This window comes from Myxocyprinus asiaticus, chromosome 24 (genome assembly GCF_019703515.2).
Source record: "Myxocyprinus asiaticus isolate MX2 ecotype Aquarium Trade chromosome 24, UBuf_Myxa_2, whole genome shotgun sequence".
Classification (NCBI taxonomy): domain Eukaryota; kingdom Metazoa; phylum Chordata; class Actinopteri; order Cypriniformes; family Catostomidae; genus Myxocyprinus; species Myxocyprinus asiaticus.
Genome location: NC_059367.1, coordinates 24,582,415 through 24,606,317, shown reverse-complemented (window position 1 = coordinate 24,606,317; position 23,903 = coordinate 24,582,415). Strand labels below are relative to the sequence as shown.

Below are 23,903 nucleotides of genomic sequence, written 5' to 3'. Positions count from 1 at the left end.
CACAGTTTAAGGCTGCATTTAATTTACACAGAACCAAAGCAGCATCAGATCTGCCTTTAATACTAGGGGCTGAGGTGGGTCAGAGCAGGCATAATTTAATCTGGCTTTTATACACCATAGTTCCTTAATCTTTACACAGTATTTTGAGCAAGCACAGACAAGCCTCAACTTAGCTATGTAAAGATGCATATTTCTGAAGATTTGTAGCCCATTAAATGTATATGTTAAAGAAAGATTATTTCTGTAAGGGCTGTCTTCATGAAAAAACATTAATGGACCTGCTCAAATTACTTTTCAATTAAAATATGAGCTGCAAATTCTTCAAATAAATGGATGTATTAATTTCTTTATTTAGAAAAACAATTCAAGGACATACACGTTTAAACTCGGTCACTACAACCAGCTCAAAATAAATTCATACATGTTAGCATATTTATTTACAGCAGTGCCTTCAGTCTATGGTCCCAAATATGTAACCAATCCCCCAATCAATTATGTGCAATTTGGACTAAAGAGTTGGTAACTGAAGTACAGCACACATTTTGCAGATGGCACATCTGAAATATATGGACCTATAGTGTGGAATATATATTATTTCAGGTGATCCCTGAGCAATAGAACCATTTAGTAAACCCCCAACAGTATGTCCAGTTCATCTGATTATGTCCAGGTCAGATTAAGGTTCCAAGTTGCTTCGTTTCAACATGATGAGTGAATGGTACCATACAGGCAACTACCACTCTCAAATCCATGTTCTTCAGATTTCAAAGGCCCAGTGAGACTTTGAGCAACTCTGCCATTTGTTCAGTCATAGCACCATCCTCACCTGAGCAGAGCAACAAAAGATTAAATAAACTGAACCTTTACTATATACTGAAAAGAAATACTCTATACCACAGTTGGTAGCATAATACCACTGAGATGTGGGATATAAGAGGGAATTTGGTGGTTATATTGTGACCCATGGGTCTACAAGTGGTTGTTTGCTGACACTCACCCCCATCAGTGGTCATATCCTGTTCCAGTTTCAGCTTCTCCTGTCCCACCCTGAGCATGCAGGCTTCAATCGAGTCCTTGCAGATGAGCTTCAACACCTGGACGGTTCTGCAGAGCAAAAAGAAAATCAAAAAACATTTGCTTTTGTTCATGCAAATTTCTTTCATTTCCAGGGTTCCCACAACTTTTTCCCAATGATTTTCCATGACTTCAGGTTGTTCATGATTAAATAACGATTTTTAAAAATCAAAAAGCAGCAATATCAAGATGATTATATATAACTGAGCAGAACTACAAAATTTTAGTCACTACAGAAATTAATAACTTAATGGGATAGTTCCCCCAAAAAGGAATCATCATTTACTGATCCTAATGTTCTAAACCTGTATTATTTTCTTCAACCTCAGTCACCGTTCACTTTCATTGCATCTTTTTTCCCCATTCAATTAAAAGTAATAGTGACTGAGGCTAACATTCTGCCAAACAACTTTTGTGTTCCACAGAAGAAAGCCATGTGTTTGGAACCACATGAGGGTGAGTAAATGACAATTTTCATTTTTGGGTGAACTATCCCTAGGCCTTTCACGATAACTACTTTAATTGGACGATACATTTTCCCAGAAATAATTGCGATAAACAATATTATTGTCATTTTAAGACAATTTTATGCCACGGATATAATATAATAGCATAATAATGCAAGTACACTTTCAAAGAGCAATGGACTTAAAATAAAACCACACAACCAAAACAATAAATAAAATGGACTCTCAGGCTCCTTTAACAAAAATTGTACTATATATTAAACATTTAACACAGGAGTATAGAGAGTCATTCATTCCTTAATAGGCAATATACTGCCAATCCAGTTTCTCGATGGTTAGGACCTTTGTTAACAAAAAGTGCAAAGTAACAACATATTAGCTATAAGGTAGATATAAGTAACAAGTAGAACAGGATGGGATGGTTATGTTTTAGATGAGCTTTTAGGTTAGTTGCAGGGCTCGACATTAAGCATTGCGATGTGCTTGTCCTTTGGACAAGTAAATTGGTCATTCACTTGTCCGAGTAAAAAAAAGTTACTTTTCTTTTCCGAAAAGAAATATATATACACACTATATTGCCAAAAGTATTTGCTCACCCATCCAAATAATTGAATTCAGGTGTTCCAATCACTTCCATGGCCACAGGTGTATAAAATGAAGCACCTAGGCATGCAGACTGCTTCTACAAACATTTGTGAAAGAATGGGCCACTCTCAGGAGCTCAGTGAATTCCAGCGTGATACTGTGGTAGGATGCCACCTGTGCAACAAGTCCAGTCGTGAAATTTCCTCGCTACTAAATATTCCACAGTCAACTGTCAGTGGTATTATAACAAAGTGGAAGCGATTGGGAATGACAGCAACTCAGCCACGAAGTGGTAGGCCACGTAAAATGACAGAGCGGGGTCAGCGGATGCTGAGGCGCATAGTGTGCAGAGGTCGCCAACTTTCTGCAGAGTCAAACGCTACAGACCTCCAAAGTTCATGTGGCCTTCAGATTAGCTCAAGAACAGTGCGTAGAGAGCTTCATGGAATGGGTTTCCATGGCCGAACAGCTGCATCCAAGCCATACATCAAGTGCAATGCAAGGCTTCGGATGCAGTGGTGTAAAGCAAGTTGCCACTGGACTCTAGAGCAGTGGAGACGCGTTCTCTGGAGTGACGAATCACGCTTCTCCATCTGGCAATCTGATGGACGAGTCTGGGTTTGGCGGTTGCCAGGAGAACGGTACTTGTCTGATTGCATTGTGCCAACTATGAAGTTTGGCGGAGGGGGGATTATGGTGTGGGGTTGTTTTTCAGGAGCTGGGCTTGGCCCCTTAGTTCCAGTGAAAGGAACTCTGAATGCTTCAGCATACCAAGAGATTTTGGACAATTCCATGCTCCCAACTTTGTGGGAACAGTTTGGGGATGGCCCCTTCCTGTTCCAACATGACTGCGCACCAGTGCACAAAGCAAGGTCCATAAAGACATGGATGAGCGAGTTTGGTGTGGAAGAACTTGACTGGCCTCTACAGAGTCCTGACCTCAACCCGATAGAGCACCTTTGGGATGAATTAAAGCGAAGACTGCGAGCCAGGCCTTCTCGTCCAACATCAGTGTCTGACCTCACAAATGCGCTTCTGGAAGAATGGTCAAAAATTCCCATAAGCACACTCCTAAACCTTGTGGAAAGCCTTCCCAGAAGAGTTGAAGCTGTTATAGCTGCAAAGGGTGGGCCGACGTCATATTAAACCCTATGGATTAAGAATGGGATGTCACTTAAGTTCATATGCGTCTAAAGGCAGATGAGCGAATACTTTTGGCAATATAGTGTGTGTATATATATATATATATATATATATATATATATATATTTTTTTTTTTTGCTGTTGTGTTTTCTAAAATTAGCAGTAAAAATGGCTGTTTAATGTTAACAAAATGCATTAAAATTCCAATAAATCCTGAGAAAGTACCCTGTTTATTTAATACTCTGTGGATCGTTGACAAATAACATAACTGAACTTTTATCAAGATTGAAGATATCAACATATAGAAATGTCTTTCATCCCTGAAAAAAAAAAAAAAAAAAAAAAAAGACATTTGGCATGTCCCAAATGTCATATGGAACAACCCACCAAAAAAATCAATATTCATGATATAAAATTTAATAGTATTTGTTAAAATTACTTTTACCTCAAATTATTATTATTATTTTTTTTTATATATTTAAATAATAAAATATATTTTTAAAAAAATGAATCAGGTGCAAAATATGATATTACTTTTTACTTGATGGTTGTACGACCTAACATTTTAGTTATTAAATAAAAAATGTGGATGTGTTCAAAATGTTTGACATGTTCAAAACCACTTGAAACCAATATAAATAGTATTACTTACAGATCTAAGATTTTTTTTTTTTTTAGATTGTCGATTTTCCATTTTAATTATGGAGAACCTTATTTTTGACTGACCCATGTATTTTAAAGACAGAAAATATATTTTCATTTTATGTATATTGTTAATATTATAGTGTTTATATAATCATTTTATTTTTATGTTTGTATATTACATATTAGAATTAACTGATTCACATGGCAGAGAATACCTGTATAGGTCAAAAAGAGCTCCAGAGAGATGGAGGTGAGAGATGTAACAGGTGTTTAAATGTTTCTCTTCATCCTGCAGCAGGTGGCATTCCACAAACATTTTTGCTATTTCTGCAGTTCTTGTCAAAGGTGTTGTATTATGACGGAGCGCCACAATATGAAAGGCAAACCTGGATCTCTCCGACGTTATGCGCTTGCAACGTTGACAGCTATGTTGTTTATAAATAGGTGAGATAGTTTTAATCGCATTGCTCTCTTAACACATGCGCAGTACAATGACATTCACATGTCGAAAAAAAGTGTCCACTTCGCGCTCACACCAAATTCAACAAGTGCTGCTGCACGAGAGAGGGAGGAGGATGCACAAAAGCTGATGTCCTGTATTCACACAGATTCTGGAATTAATACTAAGACAATACTCAGAATCCCGTGCAGAATTTCAGGCACTGTAGATTATTTTCAACAGCAGGATATAATATATTTTAATAAGTGATACAGGCATATGCTAAATCACAAATAAACACAGTATTTATTTCATTTTTAAGGTTTCAGTCAATGACTTGCCCTTGCAAAAATCCATTTGTCCCGGACAAGCATTTATGTTAGGGATGTGCGCTAGGACTAATTTGACTATCGTTTAAACGGAAGTTTTGTAACCGACTAGTCTAAAGTGAAACCAAACTTCAGAAAACAGTAAAAAAACAAATTGTTTATGCGACGCATTTATAATACTTAATCTATTCCAAATCTGACGCTAAATTCCACTGAAGAGGGGCATTTATCTGCAATGTGCTCGCCTTGAATTCTGATCATTGTACATTAAATATAGAACATGACACGCATTCATTGAATCAATGTTAGTGAATATTTAACAGGCTTATTTATTGAAAACAATTGAATGAATAGTGCAGGATCAATGGAACAACCATTAAAAGCCTGTTCTAAACGGAAATCACCAAGTAAAAGTTACTAAACATATTAAAACAGTCAGGACGTTGTTGAAAATAATTAACAGGTAGACTAAGCCAAATCTACGAGAGAGAAAAAAATGTGCTGAAAAGTTGCGCGCATTTCACGACTTGCAGTCATGCATTAACCATTGATCTAATATGACAGCTGTTCGGTAAAGAACGTTAAACAATAACAATTATGATGTAAAAAAAAATAAAATAAAATAGTAGCTATAGGATAGAAAAAAATAGGCCTGTGATGTAGCCTGCAATAAACCTAATGTATTCTAAACATGATGTGCACACAAAATAAAAGATAGTTTAACACGTTAAGCAGTCCGCACCTTATTGAAAATAGCCTTCTTAATCAGCAGATAAAAAAAAAAATGGCATACCTAGTCTAAAACAGTTATTTTCTAGGCTACTTACTCAAAAGCATACATTTTTTGATGAGCAAAATTAACCCGTCGACATGGTCCGGTGAAAGATGGGACTTGACTCACCTGAGGCATCTATCCTATGCTTGAAAAAGCCTGAACAGCAGAAAAATAACGTACAAGCATGCACAGATTTAAAGAAGACTCAAATGTGAAAACATCCATAGGGACTTTCAAACGTTTGGAAAGCTGATTCCCGTACCACCGAAGTGTTTTCATAACTACTTTGCTGAGTTTACTTGTCTAGTGAGAGGACATTTTCCTGCGCGAGCCGCGAGTGAGAGAGGGAAGAAGCACGCGCAGCCTGAGGTGAAATTAAACTCTGTATCTGCTCCAGAAATCCTCTTTTTTAAATAATATTTGTATTCATTCTATTTAAAATATGTAACATTAATATGACAGTAATTTAAGTGCAGCCTCTGTAAAAATATAAAGCCAAACGTAAAAGTTTAAAAATTATGATCAGTTTAATTGGGGGGGGGGATATTAACCGACTAGTAATTCCAGTGTCGACTAGCAGCATCAGAACAGTTTAGTCGACTAGTCTCGCACATCCCTAGTTTATGTCGAGCCCTGAGTTGTATTGCCACTTTTCTTTGCCACTGTTTTTAAACAAAGTCGACAAACCGGCTCGTTCACGTTATTGAGCTCTCCTCTCATTCGGTTTTAAAGACAAAATGTTCCCACACTGGAGGTGTGGAATGTAGCTTTGAAACCAAGTCCATTTGGACTTATTCTTCCAAACTTTCTGGCTGGAATTATGCAGTCATCAGGAAAAACACCCATTTGCCTCAAGTAACATGTAATTTTCACCTGTTGCTGTCCACTCTATGTGTGTGTGGAGGAACTGCCTGAGCCCCGCCTCCAACACAGAGCAGACGAGAGGACAGAAGCAGCGCGACTGGCTAAAATGTTGGTGACATTCACTCTTATATAATGAAACACATGTAAACACAATAGGCAATATCAAGGTCAGCAAAAATTATCGAGGTCAAGTCTATATATATCGTTCAGTAAGTCGATAACATAATTATCATGACAGGCCTAACTATTCCTTCAAGATTTTATTAATTTCCATGACTTTTCCAGGACTGGAAATCACTACAAAAACATTTCCTGATATTTGCAGGTTTTCCATGACTGGGAATCCTGAGGTTCATTCCTGTATTCATATGGCTACTAACCTGATTTGACCCATTCGATGACAGCGGTCCTCTGCTTGTTTGTCATTGAAAGGATTGCAATCAATGTCATGCAGTATCACTGTGTTAGCAGAGGCGAGATTGATGCCCAGGCCACCAGCACGGGTCGACAGAAGGAACACAAAGATTTCAGAATTTGTGTTAAACTGGTCGATAAGACCAATCCTAGAAAAGCCAAGAGGATTGAGTTAGACTTGGTGATATGAAGTACTCAAGATGGTAATAATAAAATTATTCACCAGTTTACCTCTCTGCCATGGGAGTAGACCCATCCAGTCGAACAAACTGATGACCAAGGTGTTCCAGCAGAATCTCCACAATGTCCAGCATCATGGTGAACTGACTGAACAGTACAACTCTATCACCCTTAGGGAAAAAACAAACAACTGTTTAAATGCATTAAAAATTCAAACATATGACACTAAATTCATTAGGATAATCAGAGATTACAATAACTAGGCTCTTGTTACCTTTTCTTTTAGCTTGGCGAGTAGCTTGGTTAGCAGTGCAAATTTTCCAGAGTCTAAGATGAGTTCCTTCTCCAGCTGAAAGCTGCTGATAGAGCTGTACTCCTTGCATAAATTATGTAGTTCAAAGTCAGACATCACCTCCATGTCCTCTTGGATCAGCACAGGGTCTGAATCAAAATGGGTTGGCTCCTAATGGAAGTCATAGAATACATCATCTTGCTACATATATGGGTTTTGAGGACACAGAAGGCTCCATCACCACATTTCAACATAATATTCATTGCCACACAGTGATGTCATCACATAAAACATGACATCTAAATTTACATAAGTGTCTGTAAAACTCACAAAACTGTGAAGATGTGTGAAGACCATAAAGAATTGTTTACATGCTGACAGAGCATGTAGGTTATGTTCATTTTTAGATGCATATTTCAATATTTAAGAATCCATCAGAGAGCACATTAGTCAGCCTCCCCCATTCATAAATTTCCCTGTCCTCACCTTAAGCATGGCCTTACTCATGGCAGCCAATTTGTCACTGGTATAGTACTGGCGATGTAGCAATGGATGATTTGCCATCTTCCTCAGCTGCATCATCACATTGCAAAGCTCCCGCTCTGAGGCAAAAAAGCAATGGAAAATGGAATTGCTGAACGATGCTCCGAGACTGTAAAGGCACCATTCATTTGTTTGATAGGGAACTATGGTTAATTTAATGGAAGCAGCTTGATTTTTCCCCACAAAGGTTTGAGAAAACCTCAAGCTGGGAAGGAACTAGTGATACATACACAGTAGACATTTTCAAAGTAACAAAATCATATAGTCAAATAATAAAGTATGAACAGAATGCTAGTATGAGATTTGAGCACATACTATCTCCATTCGTAGTCTTCTTGAGCCTTTTGAAAAGGTTGTCATAGAGCTTCTGCTGGGCATCACTCATAGGACACATTTCAATCTTCTCCACTTTTGGTGGAAGTTGTTTCAACACCTTGCATGACAATCAGAAAGTCAAACAACCAGGGTGGGTAACACTGTTAAAAGTACAAACTAATGGGAATGGTAGCATCAATATATATATTTTTTATACAAGTGATAGACCAATATATTAAAAGAAGTGTTAGCTGTGTGAGTTCCCAGATCTATCGACAGCCCTGTCATTGAAAAACCTAAATTGGTCAACCGGTGACCACTCATTTTCAATACAGAGAACAGGAGGTAGATGCACTTTAGTTTGAACATTTTTGTGAGCCCCTCTTAGTGATCGATCAGTGCTGCAATACAGTTCTGTGTGTGCCAAGTGCTTCAGTTGTTAAGTGATCTCTGACAATGAAAGATTAAGTAGCTACCTCAATCTTGACTCGTCTCAGGATGAATGGCTTCATAATAAGCTTGGCCTGTGCTATTCTTTCCTTATGAAAACTGCTTTCTTCCTCTGATGACCTCTGAAACAAAACCAACACGGCAGAAAGTGAGAGAACATTTCCTCTTGGTAAATAATGATAATTGCGTCCTTAAGCTGGGGAACATTTAGATTTATTTTTGAAAAGCATTTGGTGCATGTAAGCAAAAGCATGTTGGGGCGTGCTGAGTGACTCCAGCCAGGTCTCCTAAGCAACCAAATTGGCCCGGTTGCTAGGGAGGGTAGAGTCACATGGGGTAACCTCCTCGTGGTTGCTATAATGTGGTTCGCTCTCGGTGGGGCACTTGGCGAGTTGTGCGTGGATGCCACGGAGAATAGCGTGAAGCCTCCACACGCACTATGTATCTGCGGTAACGCGCTCAACAAGCCACGTGATGAGATGCGTGGATTGACGGTCTCAGACGCGAAAGCAACTGAGATTTGTCCTCCACCACCCGGATTGAGGCGAGTCACAATGCCACCACAAGGACTTAGTCCATTGGGAATTGGGCATTCCAAATAAAAAAATAAAATAAAAAAAGATTGTTGGGTTCCATATGAAACTGTACCGTGGAGAACATCTTGGAGATCTGCGAGGTGCTGCTGGAGAACATGGAGGGCATGATGAAGTTCAGCAGGGACATGAGCTCCAGCAGGTTGTTCTGTAAAGGTGTTCCTGTCAGCAGCAATCTGTGCTCAGCCTGTAGAACACAGACACAAATGACCATGTACATCCAAGACATACAGTATTTTGAAACACAAATTCAGATTTCAACGCTTCTCTCCATTTAATAAATTATGTACTTATGTAAAAAAAAAAAGCATTAGAAAAATGGGAACAGCATTTATTTCAATTGTGTTTGTGGCACAAGAGACAACTTGCACATACATTGATGGCCATAAGGTGGCGGTAGCGTAGAGTGTTCATATTTTTCAGCATGTGACCCTCGTCAAATATCGCATACTTCAGCCTCAGCTTACGGAAAAGACTGCGGTCATGGACATTCCCTATTGTAAGGTTGTAACTAATACAGGTGAGAGAAGGAACACAAAATGACAGACAAAAATGTTAGTACCACTGAATAGAATTAACCATTTATAAATGTTAAGTCCAGTGTTTTCTACAACATTAAGAGCAACAATTCATAAGAATTGGTTCAAAATACAGTCAAGCATCCTATACTTACGTGGATACTATAATGTTAAAATCAATAAGGTTGCTGAGAATTTCTTGGCGTAAGTATTTCCGGTCCTCCACAGAGCCTTTAAGTACAAAAATGACAGACGATAAAAAAACTAAATAACAATTGGCTATATATTAATGAGCATACAGGTATATACTCTATTGTCATGAAGTTAATCAGAATGAGTACATTTGTAAAATTTTGATATGACCCTATGCAAAGAAAGAATAGAAAAGCATGCTGCAGATACAAAACGTCCTAACCCAAAACAGGGCTGTAAAAGTGGAAATGGAAATTGATTCACCATAGTAAACAAGGACTTTAAGACTCGGGCACCAAAGACCCAGCTCACGAACCCAGTTATCTGCAAAGAGAGAGTGTGAATTTTATCATCTTAAACAGTACTACAAAGCATAGTTGTAATGTATTATCTTTTTTATTTATTTTTTGCAGGGCAGAGAGATAAACGAAATGTTTAATGGAAAACTTAGTACAAAAATTCAGTGTTTAGAAACACATTATTTCGTACACTTTCCTTCAAAAAAAGGGTCTCTTACCCAATGTGGATGAGGGCACAGTAATAAGATGAGGGCCCATGATGCCTTTTTCATACAAATGAGCCAGGAAAGCAATGGCCTGAATTGTTTTCCCCAGTCCCTGTGGAAATACATTTTTTCCATAGTAGTATAGCACCACTAGAGGATTATAAAAAACTACAAGAAAGAAATAAAGTCCTTTAATAAATTTGGACTTCCATTGGATTTGTGAAATTGTTGGATGTCACGCGACCTTATGAGTTAGTTGAAAAGTGACTCACCATTTCATCTGCTAGGATCCCACTGAGCTTATGCTGATGCAGCAGTATCAGCCACTTCAAGCCAATTAGCTGATATGGTTGCAATTTGAAACTACAAGTACCAAAAAAACAAAAAAACAAAAAAAAAAAACAAAAAACAAACAAAAAGACATATGAGAGAGAGAGAGAGAGAGAGAAAGAAATAGTCCAATTATTTGTGACTTTTCCACAATAAAAAAAGACTGCTTAACTTGAGATCTTATGTTTGAATAGATAATCAGCTCACTTGCTATTCAGGACTTTGGGTTGCTTCATAGAGCCCATGCCCAATTCTATGACCTGGGTGACATCTTTAGTCATTTTTTGTGCAATCTTCTCACATCTGCCCATGAGGTCTCTAACCACCTGTCTCTCCTTAAGCACCACCTTGCAGCCATGTACCAGGCCCATGGACAGGCCATTTTCCTTATAGAACTGCTCTTTCTTGAAGTAAGAGAGAAACACATACAGCAAAAATAATAATAATAATAATTAAAAAAAAATAAATAAAAATCATAATTGAATGTGGCAGAGCAGACATTGTTTAGCTTCTTACCACATCCTTCCAAGTGTTGAAGGGCCTCAGGGAAATTATCTTCTGGGCTTTTTTGTTTGAGCAGCCAGATATCAAAGCAAGTTCATCTAGGGAAGCCTCCTGGAAGAACAGAAAAACCTGGTCTTGGAGATGACCAGAGATGCTGTACTCATCCTCTGATTCCAGATCATCAGAGACACTCTCAACCTCACTGTCAAGCTCCTCTTCATCCTCAGAGCCACTGACGTCATTTAATGGGTTTTCATCGTCCCTCTCCCGTTTAAAGGATGAATTTTTGGTTGAGTTTTTGCTGCTGGTTGATTTTTGCATTTCAGGAGCAGACAGAATGGAGGATTTTCTCACTGGTGAGGGGGCTGCTGTCAGCCACCTTGACAGACTTTCAGGCTTCTGCAAGCGCTTGCCAGTTTTTTCCTTAGAGTGAGATGATTTTGGCTTTTGTTTTCTCTGCTCTTCAGGGGAACTGGCATCTGCATTAGCAACAAGCACATATGGATTTTGGTTCTTTTGATTGTCCTATAAAAATTTATATACTGGCAAAGTGTAGATGAAATAATAAATCTAAAGCTATTGCAAATACTGTCCGTCATTTTGACAGCTAAAAAACAAGGACCAGACTTGCACTTGTCAGTAGGGCTGCAACTAACGATTATTTTGATAATCGACTAAAGATTATTAGAAGGATTATTCTACTATTCGGGCGATTATTGTAAAGATTATTCATTAGCTCTTAACTGACTATTCAGCTTGTTCCTTGACTTAAAAGGTTGTAATAAATGTGCTTACTAATAATAAAGAGGACAAAATCATCTTTTAAAAATACCTCTAAATGACATTCACTGAAAGGAAAAAAAATGACTTTTTATTGTTTAATTCAGTAAAGAAATTCACTGCAAAAAATCCTATTGTAATCAAGTGTTTTGTCTTTTCCATTTAACAATATCTAAAAATCCTTAAAACAAGATACATTTACCTGATAAACAACATATAATATATTTAGACTTGCTTTAAGAGAATGCATCTTAAATAAATGTATTTTGTATATACAGTTGTGCTCAAAAGTTTGCATACCCTTGGAGAATTGGTAATATATGCACCATTTTTAAAGAAAACATGAGTGAGCAGGCAAAACACATTTCTTTTATTTCTTATGGGATTCATATTCAACTGTAGGTTATAACAGAATGGCACAATCATAAAACAAAACATGGCAACAAAGAAAAAAAATTAAATGACCCCTGTTCAAATGTCTGCATACCCTTAGTTCTTAATACTGTGTATTGCCCCCTTTAGCATCAATGACAGCGTGCAGTCTTTTGTAATAGTTGTCTATGATGCCCCAAATTCTTGCAGGTGGTATAGCTGCCCATTCGTCTTGGCAAAACACCTCCAGGTCATGCAAAGTCTTTGGTCGTCTTGCATGAACCGCATGTTTGAGATCTCCCCAGAGTGGCTCGATGATATTAAGGTCAGGAGACTGTGATGGCCACTCCAGAACCTTCACCTTTTTCTGCTGTAACCACTGGAAGGTCAACTTGGCCTTGTGCTTAGGGTCATTGTAGTGCTGGAAAGTCCAAGAGCGTCCCATGCGCAGCTTTCATGCAGAAGAATGCAAATTGTCTGCCAGTATTTTCTGTTAACATGCTGCATTCATCTTGCCATTTTCACAAGATTCCCCGGGCCTTTAGAGCTCACACACCCCCAAAACATCAGTGAGCCACCACTATGCTTCACAGTGGGGATGGTATTCTTTTCACTATAGGCCTTGTTGACCCCTCTCCAAACATAGTGCTTATGGTTGTGACCATAAAGCTCCATTTTGGTCTCGTCACTCCAAATTACAGTGTGCCAGAAGCTGTGAGGCGTGTCAAGGTGTTGTCAGGCATATTGTAACTGGGTTTTTTTGTGGCATTGGTGCAATAAAGGCTTCTTTCTGGCAACTTGACCATGCAGCTCATTTTTGTTCAAGTATCGTCGTATTGTGCTCCTTGAAACAACCACACCGTCTTTTTCCAGAGCAGCCTGTATTTCTCCTGAGGTTACCCATGGGTTTTTCTTTGTATCCTGAACAATTCTTCTGGCAGTTGTGGCTGAAATCTTTCTTGGTCTACCTGACCTTGGCTTGGTATCAAGAGATCCCCGAATTTTCCACTTCTTAATAAGTGAATGAACAGTACTGACTGGCATTTTCAAGGCTTTGGATATCTTTTTATATCCTTTTCCATCTTTATAAAGTTCCATTACCTTGTTACGCAGGTCTTTTGACAGATCTCTTCTGCTCCCCATGGCTCAGTATCTAGCCTGCTCAGTGCATCCACGTGAGAGCTAACAAATTCATTGACTATTTATACACAGGCACTAATTGCAATTTAAAAAGCCACAGGTGTGGGAAATGAACCTTTAATTGCCATTTAAACCTGTGTGTGTCACCTTGTGTGTCTGTAACAAGGCAAAACATTCAAGGGTATGTAAACTTTTGATCAGGGCCATTTGGGTGATTTCTGTTATCATTATGATTTAAAAAGGAGGCAAACAACTGTGATAATAAATAGCTTCATATGATCACTATCCTTAAATAAAAGACAGATTTTTTGCATGATCAGTCACATTTTCAAAATCAATGCCAAAATTTCACAATTTCTGCCAGGGTATGCAAACTTTTGAGCACAACAAGTGTATTTTTCACCCGTTTATTCTTCTGCCAGTGCAGTAAATTCAAAATATAATTATATTCAAGATACATTCTCTGAAAGCAAGTCTAAATATCTTATATGTTGCTTCAGGTAAATGTATCTTGTTTTAAGGATTTTTAGATAATTTAATATATTCAACATTCTCAGACAACACATTTTTTTTTCTGCAGTATAGCTCCTAAAGTAAATGTACTTTATTTTAAAGGAGTTTTAGATATTCATATTGGAAAACAAGCCAATACAACAGCTTTGAATCTATCTTTAACTCTCAAAAAAAAAAAAAATATATATTTTCTTGGAGCTGCATATGGCAGATTTTCTTCACGATAAGATGCACATAGCAACACATGTATTATGATTCACTTCGTGGTGGGCCATTACGTTATAATCTAACTGGAGCGTGGGACCCCGCGAGGGATGAGCGTGCCCACGCCAAAGTGTACATCAGCCGGGTGCAGTTTCAATCTCTCCCCCAAGATCAGGTCACTTCACGTGACTCATAGAAGCGGCACTGACTGCACAGACATATGCCAGTTTCGGAGTTTGTACTTATTTACATGACCTGCTTCCCTATTATTTGAACTTTAATAAAGGGTGCATTGAAGATATAACGTCGGGGTGTTTCCTTTAAAGAAGCTCTGAAATGGCAGCTCCGGCTCTGCTTATTCCACAACGAGAGTGCTTCTGTATTTAGTTATTTTGTATTTTTGTATAATTTCCTCATACTTTGCAATCTACATCCCCTGAAGTTGTTTGGAAAGTTGAGTGCGTCTGGACTGTAAACTTTTCTCTCCTCAATCTGGCGCGAGTTGCAGTGCTCCTCTCGCGCGCCATCATTAGTTTCATATCTGATCTCATGTTACGTTAAATTAGATCAAACGACTATTCAACAATGGAAATTTTTGTAGACAATTTTTTTGTCAACGTTGTCGATAACGTTGACTAATCGTTTCAGCCCTACTTGTCAGCTGCACATGATTTTAGTTTCATAAACCTTTGTTAGCTTGTAGCCTATGTCATGTATTCCTAAACATGGTTTATGACTTAAAATGAATACATGCATAACTTAGCGCCATTAAAGCATAAACCCACCACCCCATGTGTTAGCTAGGTTACTTCTTGAGGTAAGCTACTATCTGGTAAAATGGTCTTTGCCCATGAATTTTAATTAACTAAAATGTTAAAAGGTAGGGCTGCCCCCTAATAGTCAACCAAACGTTAGTTGATGAGAAGTCTTAGACGCAGAAAAAAAGAAAACTCCACAGGAAACCGACGAACATCGGTATTACCGCTTGTTGGACGCTAGGTGGTAGTATGGGGTAATTTTGTTAAGCAGGGTTAGGGTTAAGCCTACACAAGCAAGACACCTTGATTTCAAACTTTGAACTTTATTTTTTAACTAAAAATTCAAATGAAACTGGAAAAAAAATTAAGTGCAATTAAAATGTGTGTTGTTCAACTTTTTGAAAATTGGCTTTACAACAGTTGTAAAGGACAACATCTCTGGCAAAGAACCCACTTTATCAGTACATTCTCTACTGGTCGGGTATTTCGTTGTACACTATCAAAACATTTAAGTTTATATTTTGAGCGGCCCGCTCAGCTCCACCCATCCCTTTCTAGCTCAACCTATAGCACGAGTTTGGGTCGTGGCTACTTGTTCAGCCGAGGGAATATGAACAACCATGGCAGACGTGTACAGAGGAAATTCCCTTGCCACGCTTCCTGTCCAGTGTGTATGTGCTATAGCGGTCTTGTTCATTACAACGGTAAACATTTATCACCTTTTATTTAGTATGGCCTATTTGCTCATAGGGAATCAGAGTGTGCGAAAGGGCGTGATGAGTCTAAGGGGTCTTGGCAAAGGTTGTTTGAAAACACACTTTATTTTTGTGATTCCGACTGGTGCCACTAGTAGCGCAGAAATTACATACTTCACCTTTAAATGTTGGCTATATCAATTCGGTCCCTCAGAGTGATGGATAACAATGTACCAGAACTATTTGCACCATTTACAATTGTAGGACTTCTAGGACCTTGATGGGCTTGTGTCCATCTCACCTGTTGTTGAAAACACAAGCAGCGATCCCAAAGCATTTTCATAGTCCCAGTCGTGCTCTCTAAGGACATCTCTTAAGACCTGTTAGAAAAATTAATGCATAAACCCTCCAGAACCTTCCAGTGCATCATTAACTCAACATGGCTTCATTATCAGAACTCTGACAGACCTCCTTTTCTAAATCAGGCAGTTTCTTCATCAGCTTCCTCAAAAGAGCCTCCTGCCTCTCTCTGCTTGGGTCCTGACTCTCCTTATCTTCAGAATCTTCTTCCTCCAAATCGGAGCGCTAAATCATATTTAATAGTAAAGTTATTTAAAGAAAAGTACTCTATATGACATGTTTTACATCGCAAGCTACAGCGTAACTGCAGCATAAATACAGCAGCAGACTTGCAGGGGCTTTCACACGGGAAGCGTTTTTGTTTTACAGCATTACAGCTGTGGCTCTATACAGAAAATAAAGTGATTCAATGTAACTACGTAGAGTAATTATTTTACAAATGACCATAACTTATTGGTTATCTCCTGCCATGCTCTGACGCGCTGCTTCAGCTTCCAATGTAAATGCTCTAACCTGCCAAAAAAACAAAAACAAACAAACAAAACAAAACACGCTCTGCTCATGCTTGCGATGTGAAACAGGCATCAAGGCAGTGATGGCAGACTGTAACAACACTTGGTCTCAATGAAACGAGCAGAAGGAATGCAAGTGTAATTTTACTTTTACATAAATAGTCATTGTAATTGTGACAGTTAAAGAGCACATATTATGGTTTTTCAAATATTACCTTTCATGTAGTGTTATATAGCTGTTTGTGAATGTAAAAAATTCTGCAAAGTTTCAAAAATCAAAGTGCTCGACAAATGGAGTTATTGACTCCCAAAAGAACGAACCGATTCTGAACACCTGAAACGAGTCATTAGTAATTCCAGACTTACTTCTTGTACTAACCTACCTAATTTGGTAACAAAAAAACCTCTAGTCTTCATTGGCTGCTCAAACACTACACTAAGCGGTAGACCAATCACAACAGACTGGGACATCTGACCAATCAGAGCAGAGTAGGCTCTCTGAAAAGAGTTTAGAATGAATCCTTTAGAACAGATCATTTAACGAGTCGTTTTTGACACTGGGAAAAAAAGGTAATGCTGCAATTTAAATTATGAGCAAATTAAAGTGTTTTTTGACCTTGGATGCATGTAAATCTACTGTATGAGACCTTTAAAACAAAATTAGGCACATTTAAAAACCTTAATAGGTGCTCTTTAATGTTAGAATGGTTTCAGTCAATTTACACAAATCTGCTCTACTCGTGTTAAATTAATAACAGGATTCGTACAGATGCTTAAAAGTTAAATTCAAGGACTTAAGGATAAATTCTTTATTTGTTCATTTTAAATACAAATATTTTATTCATTCAGTTTTTATAAAACACCACTTATTACAAGTACAACATATCTCAATGTGCATCTTTAACTACACATTCTCACAGTAACAACTCTTGGTTCATTCATGATGAAATTGATGCGCAGTTGTAGTGTGCTCCCTTAAAACATACTTCACTTTTTAACAAAAGTGAATAACTGGTCCAATAACAGTAGCTCATATGACTCATGTGCTGTGTTCCATGTTTTCTAGAGTCACACAACAGATTTATGTGAGGAACTGACCGAAACTGCAAATGGGTCATTATCAAAAATGTTGACTTACAAAATATTGAAATTTTCTGTTCAGTTCAGTTTTTGCCTATAAACGCTGAGGGTAAACATTTTATAACATGTTGACATTATTTTTATTCATAAGACAACTTGGCTGTTGTTCTTTCATTATTTAATTTTGTTTCACAAACGAAGCAAGTTAACACTAAGTTAACACAAATGAGGGTTCAATGGGGTACAACACCAGATATTTTGACTAGGATTTTGACAATTTCAAATATATTTTCAAAATAATTTGCACAACAGAGTTAAGCCATTTCATATCATTAAAGGTTAGGTTATAGAATGGTACCTTACCATTAATTTGGCAATATTAGTTAATTCCCCACCCCCCTGCTATCTGAAAGCTTTTTCATGACTAAAAAAGTCAAGGGACATGTTTGTGACCCAAATGTTGTCAGAAATAACCTATTTTGTGAGACATAAAGCTGTCTTTACAGAAGGGGGTACTAGACAGCTCACAAAACTGAATCCTCCATTGATCTGCATTCAAATCATTCAAAATGTTTTACATCTCATCTAATTTTTTCACTCTGGACAGTAATTTTTAATTAAAACTGATAGTTGCAAGGATTCATACTTGTTAATTCCACCACAGCAGTATCCATAAAAAACAATTTTTTAATCCTCCAGTAACAGTTGATTGCGATTGGCCCATTCTGAACAGCGCTGCCAAAAGTAACAGGTGCCACATGACAGCGCCGTCTATGCGCTGCCTGCTTCAGCAGTGGTCTAGCTGCCTGTCGTTGTGTTTTTCCGAAAATAAATAAATATTTAATTTATTAAATTATTTAAGCAACGTATTTTATGATTTTCTATAATTCAAGAACATTTTAAGCACCTCTTGGTAAAAATAGCTATTTTAAAGGGTTTTCCAGGACTTAAATTTGAAAACGTCAAATTCAAGTACTTAAAGCACCTTCTACGAACCCTGGAATAAGGCCCATTGGTTTTAAAACACTGGATTCAAAGTGAATTCTCACCACAATTTTTCTCCTCTTTATTGGTCGAGTGTCAACATCATCTTCACTATGACCCGCCTTGCATTTCCGTCTGCCTGAATCTGCATATATAAAACACATGGAAGTAGAAGCTTTGATAAGAAAAATTAAGGCATATTGCACATTTTCACAAAATAAAACCTGACAGAGATACCTTGATGCAAAAGGACATTAAAGATTAGAAATTAAATACACAATCAAGTTTAAATTATTATGTGAGAAGACTAAGTAGTATTGTGAGACACAAGAAACTAGCACAACTAGTAAGGAAATCTGTTGCCTGGGATAACGATCAATTCTCATGTTCAGTGGTCACTAAAGAGATGTTTGACCCCAGAATGCTGCAATTGACCAATCAGAATTAAGTATTCCAGAAAGCAGTGTAATATAGGGCAACAGTCTGGTTCCGGAAGTAAAAAAATATGAATGGGATTTCCATAGATGCATTGAATTTCAACAAGACTGCTCACGCCCATGATGCACTGTGAATGACGAAATAGAGTCAGTGTCTCTTCAACTTTAAACTACTAATATACAGTGCATCCGGAAAATATTCACAGCGCTTCACTTTTTCCACATTTTGTTATGTTATAGCCTTATTCCAAAATGGATTAAATTCATTATTTTCCTCAAAATTCTACAAACAATACCCCATAATGACAATGTGAAAGAAGTTTGTTTGAAATCTTTGCAAATTTATTAAAAAAAAAAAAAAAATTTAAAAAAAAATTAAAAACAAAAAAAACAAATCACATGTACATAAGTATTCACAGCCTTTGCCATGACACTCAAAATTGAGCTCAGGTGCATCCTTGAGGTGTTTCTACAACTTGATTGGAGTCCACCTGTGGTAAATTCAGTTGATTGGATATGATTTGGAAAGGCACACACCTGCCTATATAAGGTCCCACAGTTAACAGTGCATGTCAGAGCACAAACCAAGCCATGAAGTCCAAGGAATTGTCTGTAGACCTCCGAGACAGGATTGTATCGAGGCACAGATCTGGGGAAGGGTACAGAAAAATTTCTGCAGCATTGAAGATCCCAATGAGCACAGTGGCCTCCATCATCCGTAAATGGAAGAAGTTTGGAACCACAAGGACTCTTCCTAGTGCTGGCCGCCTGGCCAAACTGAGCAATCGGGGGAGAAGGGCCTTAGTCAGGGAGGTGACCAAGAACCCGATGGTCACTCAGACAGAGCTCCAGCATTTCTCTGTGGAGAGAGGAGAACCTTCCAGAAGAACAACCATCTCTGCAGCACTCCACTAATCAGGCCTGTATGGTAGAGTGGCCAGACGGTAGCCACTCCTCAGTAAAAGGCACATGACAGCCCGCCTGGTGGACTCTCAGACCATGAGAAACAAAGATTGAACTCTTTGGCCTGAATGGCAAGCGTCATGTCTGGAGGAAACCAGGCACCGCTCATCAACTGGCCAATACCATCCCTACAGTGAAACATGGTGGTGGCAGCATCATGCTGTGGGGATGTTTTTTAGCGGCAGGAACTGAGAAACTAGTCAGGATCGAGGGAAAGATGAATGCAGCAATGTACAGAGACATCCTTGATGAAAACCTGCTCCAGAGCGCTCTGGACCTCAGACTGAGGCTAAGGTTAATCTTCCAACAGGACAACGACCCTAAGCACACAGCCAAGACAACAAAGGAGTGGCTCCGGGACAACTCTGTGAATGTCCTTGAGTGGCCCAGCCAGAGCCCAGATTGAACCCGATTGAACATCTCTGGAGAGATCTGAAAATGGCTGTGCATCAACGCTCCCCATCCAACCTGATGGAGCTCGAGAGGTCCTGCAAAGAAGAATGGGAGAAACTGCCCAAAAATAGGTGTGCCAAGCTTGTAGCATCATACTCAAAAAGACTTGAGGCTGTAATTGGCGCCAAAGGTGCTTCAACAAATTGAGCAAAGGCTCTGAATATTTATGTACATGTGATATTTTTTTTTCTTCGTTTTTTATTTTTAATAAATTTGTAAAGATTTCAAACAAACTTCTTTCACGTTGTCATTATGGGGTATTGTTTGTAGAATTTTGAGGAAAATAATGAATTTAAGTCATTCTGGAATAAGGCTGTAACATAACAAAATGTTGAAAAAGTGAAGCGCTGTGAATACTTTCCGGATGCACTGTATTAGTACATATCGGAATATTTTGCAATAAACTTAAAATATATTGTTTCTATACTTATAATAAACAACCTAAAATCAATAGTTTTACATATTCCCATCATCTTTTATTCAATAAATAATTTGCAGTGCCTCATGGGATTGTAGTTCGTGACCACATGAAAGACGTCAAGTACACAGTCTTGTCCCTTTGTCTGATTTTCAAATACTTTTTTGCCTCAAAACAAAGTTTGTGATGTGATTTACCTCAGAGCTGGTTGGTTTGGTTCATGGCTTACTTCATTTATGAAGGATTTTATGAAAAGTCTATGGGGAAAGTGAATAGGAAAAATACTTCCGGAACCCACAAGGCTGTTGCGCTCTACCACTTAAGAACTGCTTTTAAATGCTAGACAAATTCTAAAGGTAGAGCAAGGGTTGAAAGTTTTAAATATGCAGGTCAGATATTGATAACATTAAAATAACAAAAATTAAATCATTGTTACCTTTATCCCCATATACTATTAAACATTGTGCCACAGCTCCCTCCAGTGTGCTGGTACTCTCAACCACCTGTCACAACATAAAACATTTAATTACAGAGTATAAAACAACTACATTCACCTAGTTTATTAAGTATTGATGTTGCATCAAAGACAGATGTTTTACCTCCAGCAGATCACTCTTGCTCTTCTGAGGAAACATCTCCATTAGTTTGGTCACTCTATCTTCCAGTTCTTTGTTTATCTGGTGCTTAGTCTCTGCTGTCTTTGATGGAGAATCCCTGCAAAGTAATAGCATGTTATCACTTATTTTTGAATGGATTGGATGTAAACTGAAATTTCAGACAGTTAACTTGTGCGACCTTCTGGACAATTTTGTCTTTTTCATTTTTGTTTTTTTTTATCATTTTGGCTGTGTTAATGCCAACGCCATAAATGTTGCCAAAGGTGTGTTTTTTTTAGGGAATTTTGATATTTCAAACTTAGTTCCTATAATACACCGTGTACACAAAATAGTTACTCAAGACCTTAAGGACAAAAATGTCCCCATTGAAACCCATTAAAACAGCAATATTTGATCCCATTGCCATTAAAGCATCCATCCTTGATTTCTATTATATTATGCTTTCATTCTGGAGCCCTGGCTTCAAAATTGTAATATTTTCCACCAGATGGTGCCATTTTTCCTCATGTTTAGCCTATGGAGTAAATACATGCTTTTTTCCTATTTTCTGTATTATTGAGCACTGCAGGCCAATTGAATAAATGATGCAGCTAAAATTGTGTGGGTGTGTTGGTATGAATGTCAGAGTGTGTTTTGTATGCGTGTATTGAGAAATGTGTGTGTGTGTATAAAACAACAGTGGCATTAACAAACTAGCATTTAAAGGGTTAAAATCCTGAAAATGAATGAATATTTGGTAGTTATAATCAGGACTGATGCTGGTTAAAAAATATAAGTCAGTGAAATTGGCAAATAATATGAATATATCATTTTTATGGCAGTATTTTGACAGACATTTTTGTCCTCAAAGGACCCCTCAGTAACTTTTTTTGAAATAGACGCACAAGGGTTAAGAACCCTAGTAAAGGGGTCAATAAGCATGCAGAAGCAGCTCAGTGAAGCCATGCAACAGTTTTACCTCTGACAAACTCGTGGTCTCACTTACTTGTCCATCCTGACAACTTTGTCATCAGCGAAAACATCCTCCAGTGCTTGTCTCGATGTCTTGACTGTAGCACATCGGCCATCCATCTTCCTTTGGTGGGCTGGGAACAAAGAAAATTCAAGACTGAACCAAGAAATCTAACAACTTTACATACTCCATTCTGTTACAATACAAATACAGTCTGATATACAGCTGGTAGACAAAAAGAATGGGTAAATAATAGGCAAGTGAAAATCTTATTGACCACCACAGATGAAAACATACATGGAGAATCAAGCCTTCAAAGTGGCAGAGCATTATAGCTGCTCTCCACAATAATATAAACCAAAATTACATCTCTAAACCAGTCGCACATTTGAAAATAACGAAATTCACGAACATCAAGAACGTACTTATGTCCACGTGGGCAGATTATCAGACACGTCCATTATTAAAGATGTAGAACAAAGCGTCGGTTGTAGAATGGTATTTTCTGCTCACCCATGTGATTCTCTTTATCCGAGCTGGACCCGTCCACAGATTTACTTCGGCTGTCGATCCCTCTGTCATTTTGGAATCGGAACCGTTCCAGGTTGAAGAAGCTCATGATGATATAATTTTTATTATTATTTTTAATACGAACCGTTATGAGAATCTTCTGTCTTGCGAGGACTGATATCCGCCGGTGATGCTCGTGCACTTGATTGTGTCCGATAATAAAAGCCTCCGGACAGCTTTATAGTCTATAGACCTCTGATCTGTATATAACATAACATTACATTAGTGACACGTTTGTTCATTTTCTAAAGTATCTAAAGCGTAAATTATTTGTCTATCGATTTTTAACAACGCGGTAAGCAATGAACACAGCACATAAGAAGTTCGGTTCCCGCCACCAGCTGGCCTGCGTCATTTCCGTTTTAAAATCAAAGGAAGCACATCAGTATATTTTCCCCTTTAAATTCTCAGTCAGTGGGGGTTTGAATATTCGACGACTTTAGGGAGAAAACATGGGAGATAAAATAACTTTATATAAATACTGTTTCGGGATACTTTTATTTAGCAACAATTTTTTCATATAGTAACCATTTTAACATAAGGGTAAAATTATTCATCGTATTCGCATCACATTTTTCATCTTACCCGTAGAATTATTCAATTTCGACGTGTTTCATGATAAAAGTTTCCAACCAGACGCTATCATAATATATATATATATATATATATATATATATATATATATATATATATATATATATATATATATATATATATATATATATATATATATAGGGTATTCTAAATACTTTTTTATTACTTCAGCACTGGTAGATTTTTTCACTTGTTTTGATTATAAAAACTCTGCCAGTACAGTAAGACAAAATACACATGTTAAAAATACATTCTCTGAAAAACCTAAATATCTTATACAGTGTTGTTTCTAAAACAAGATAAATCTAATTGATCTTGTTTTAAGGATTTTTAGATATTTTTAC

The 23,903-nt window shown here is 37.7% G+C and overlaps 1 protein-coding gene across 2 annotated transcripts; it reads right to left on the bottom strand.

The window, feature by feature from the left end:
- Positions 1–322: 322 nt before the first annotated feature.
- Positions 323–23,314, bottom strand: LOC127414917 (SWI/SNF-related matrix-associated actin-dependent regulator of chromatin subfamily A containing DEAD/H box 1A-like). 2 transcript variants are annotated; one of them, XM_051653316.1, is made up of 23 exons: positions 22,909–23,314; positions 22,429–22,528; positions 21,426–21,540; positions 21,263–21,329; positions 18,621–18,700; positions 16,088–16,204; positions 15,921–15,999; positions 11,170–11,636; positions 10,861–11,057; positions 10,596–10,686; positions 10,336–10,435; positions 10,083–10,142; positions 9,782–9,857; positions 9,484–9,619; positions 9,164–9,295; positions 8,542–8,637; positions 8,066–8,183; positions 7,694–7,809; positions 7,190–7,378; positions 6,967–7,085; positions 6,702–6,884; positions 998–1,104; positions 323–826 (listed from the first exon to the last, which is right to left on the bottom strand). In XM_051653316.1, exons 1-23 carry the CDS (start codon positions 23,012–23,014, stop codon positions 765–767), a joined length of 2,913 nt encoding a protein of 970 aa, XP_051509276.1. In that variant the 5' UTR covers positions 23,015–23,314; the 3' UTR covers positions 323–764. The 2 variants fall into 2 exon arrangements, with proteins under 2 accessions (XP_051509276.1, XP_051509277.1); XM_051653317.1 differs by having other exon boundaries at positions 22,821–22,956.
- Between the last annotated feature and the right edge of the window lie 589 nt (positions 23,315–23,903).

Coding starts and splice junctions, on each gene's coding strand:
- LOC127414917 (XM_051653316.1), bottom strand. CDS start 23,014: ATGAGCTTCTTCAACCTGGAACGGTTCCGATTCCAAAATGACAGAGGG. Junction 21,330..21,425: donor GCAAGAGTGATCTGCTGGAG/GTAAAACATCTG, acceptor ATGTTGTGACAG/GTGGTTGAGAGTACCAGCAC. Junction 11,637..15,920: donor GCTTGTGTTTTCAACAACAG/GTGAGATGGACA, acceptor TTGCTAATGCAG/ATGCCAGTTCCCCTGAAGAG.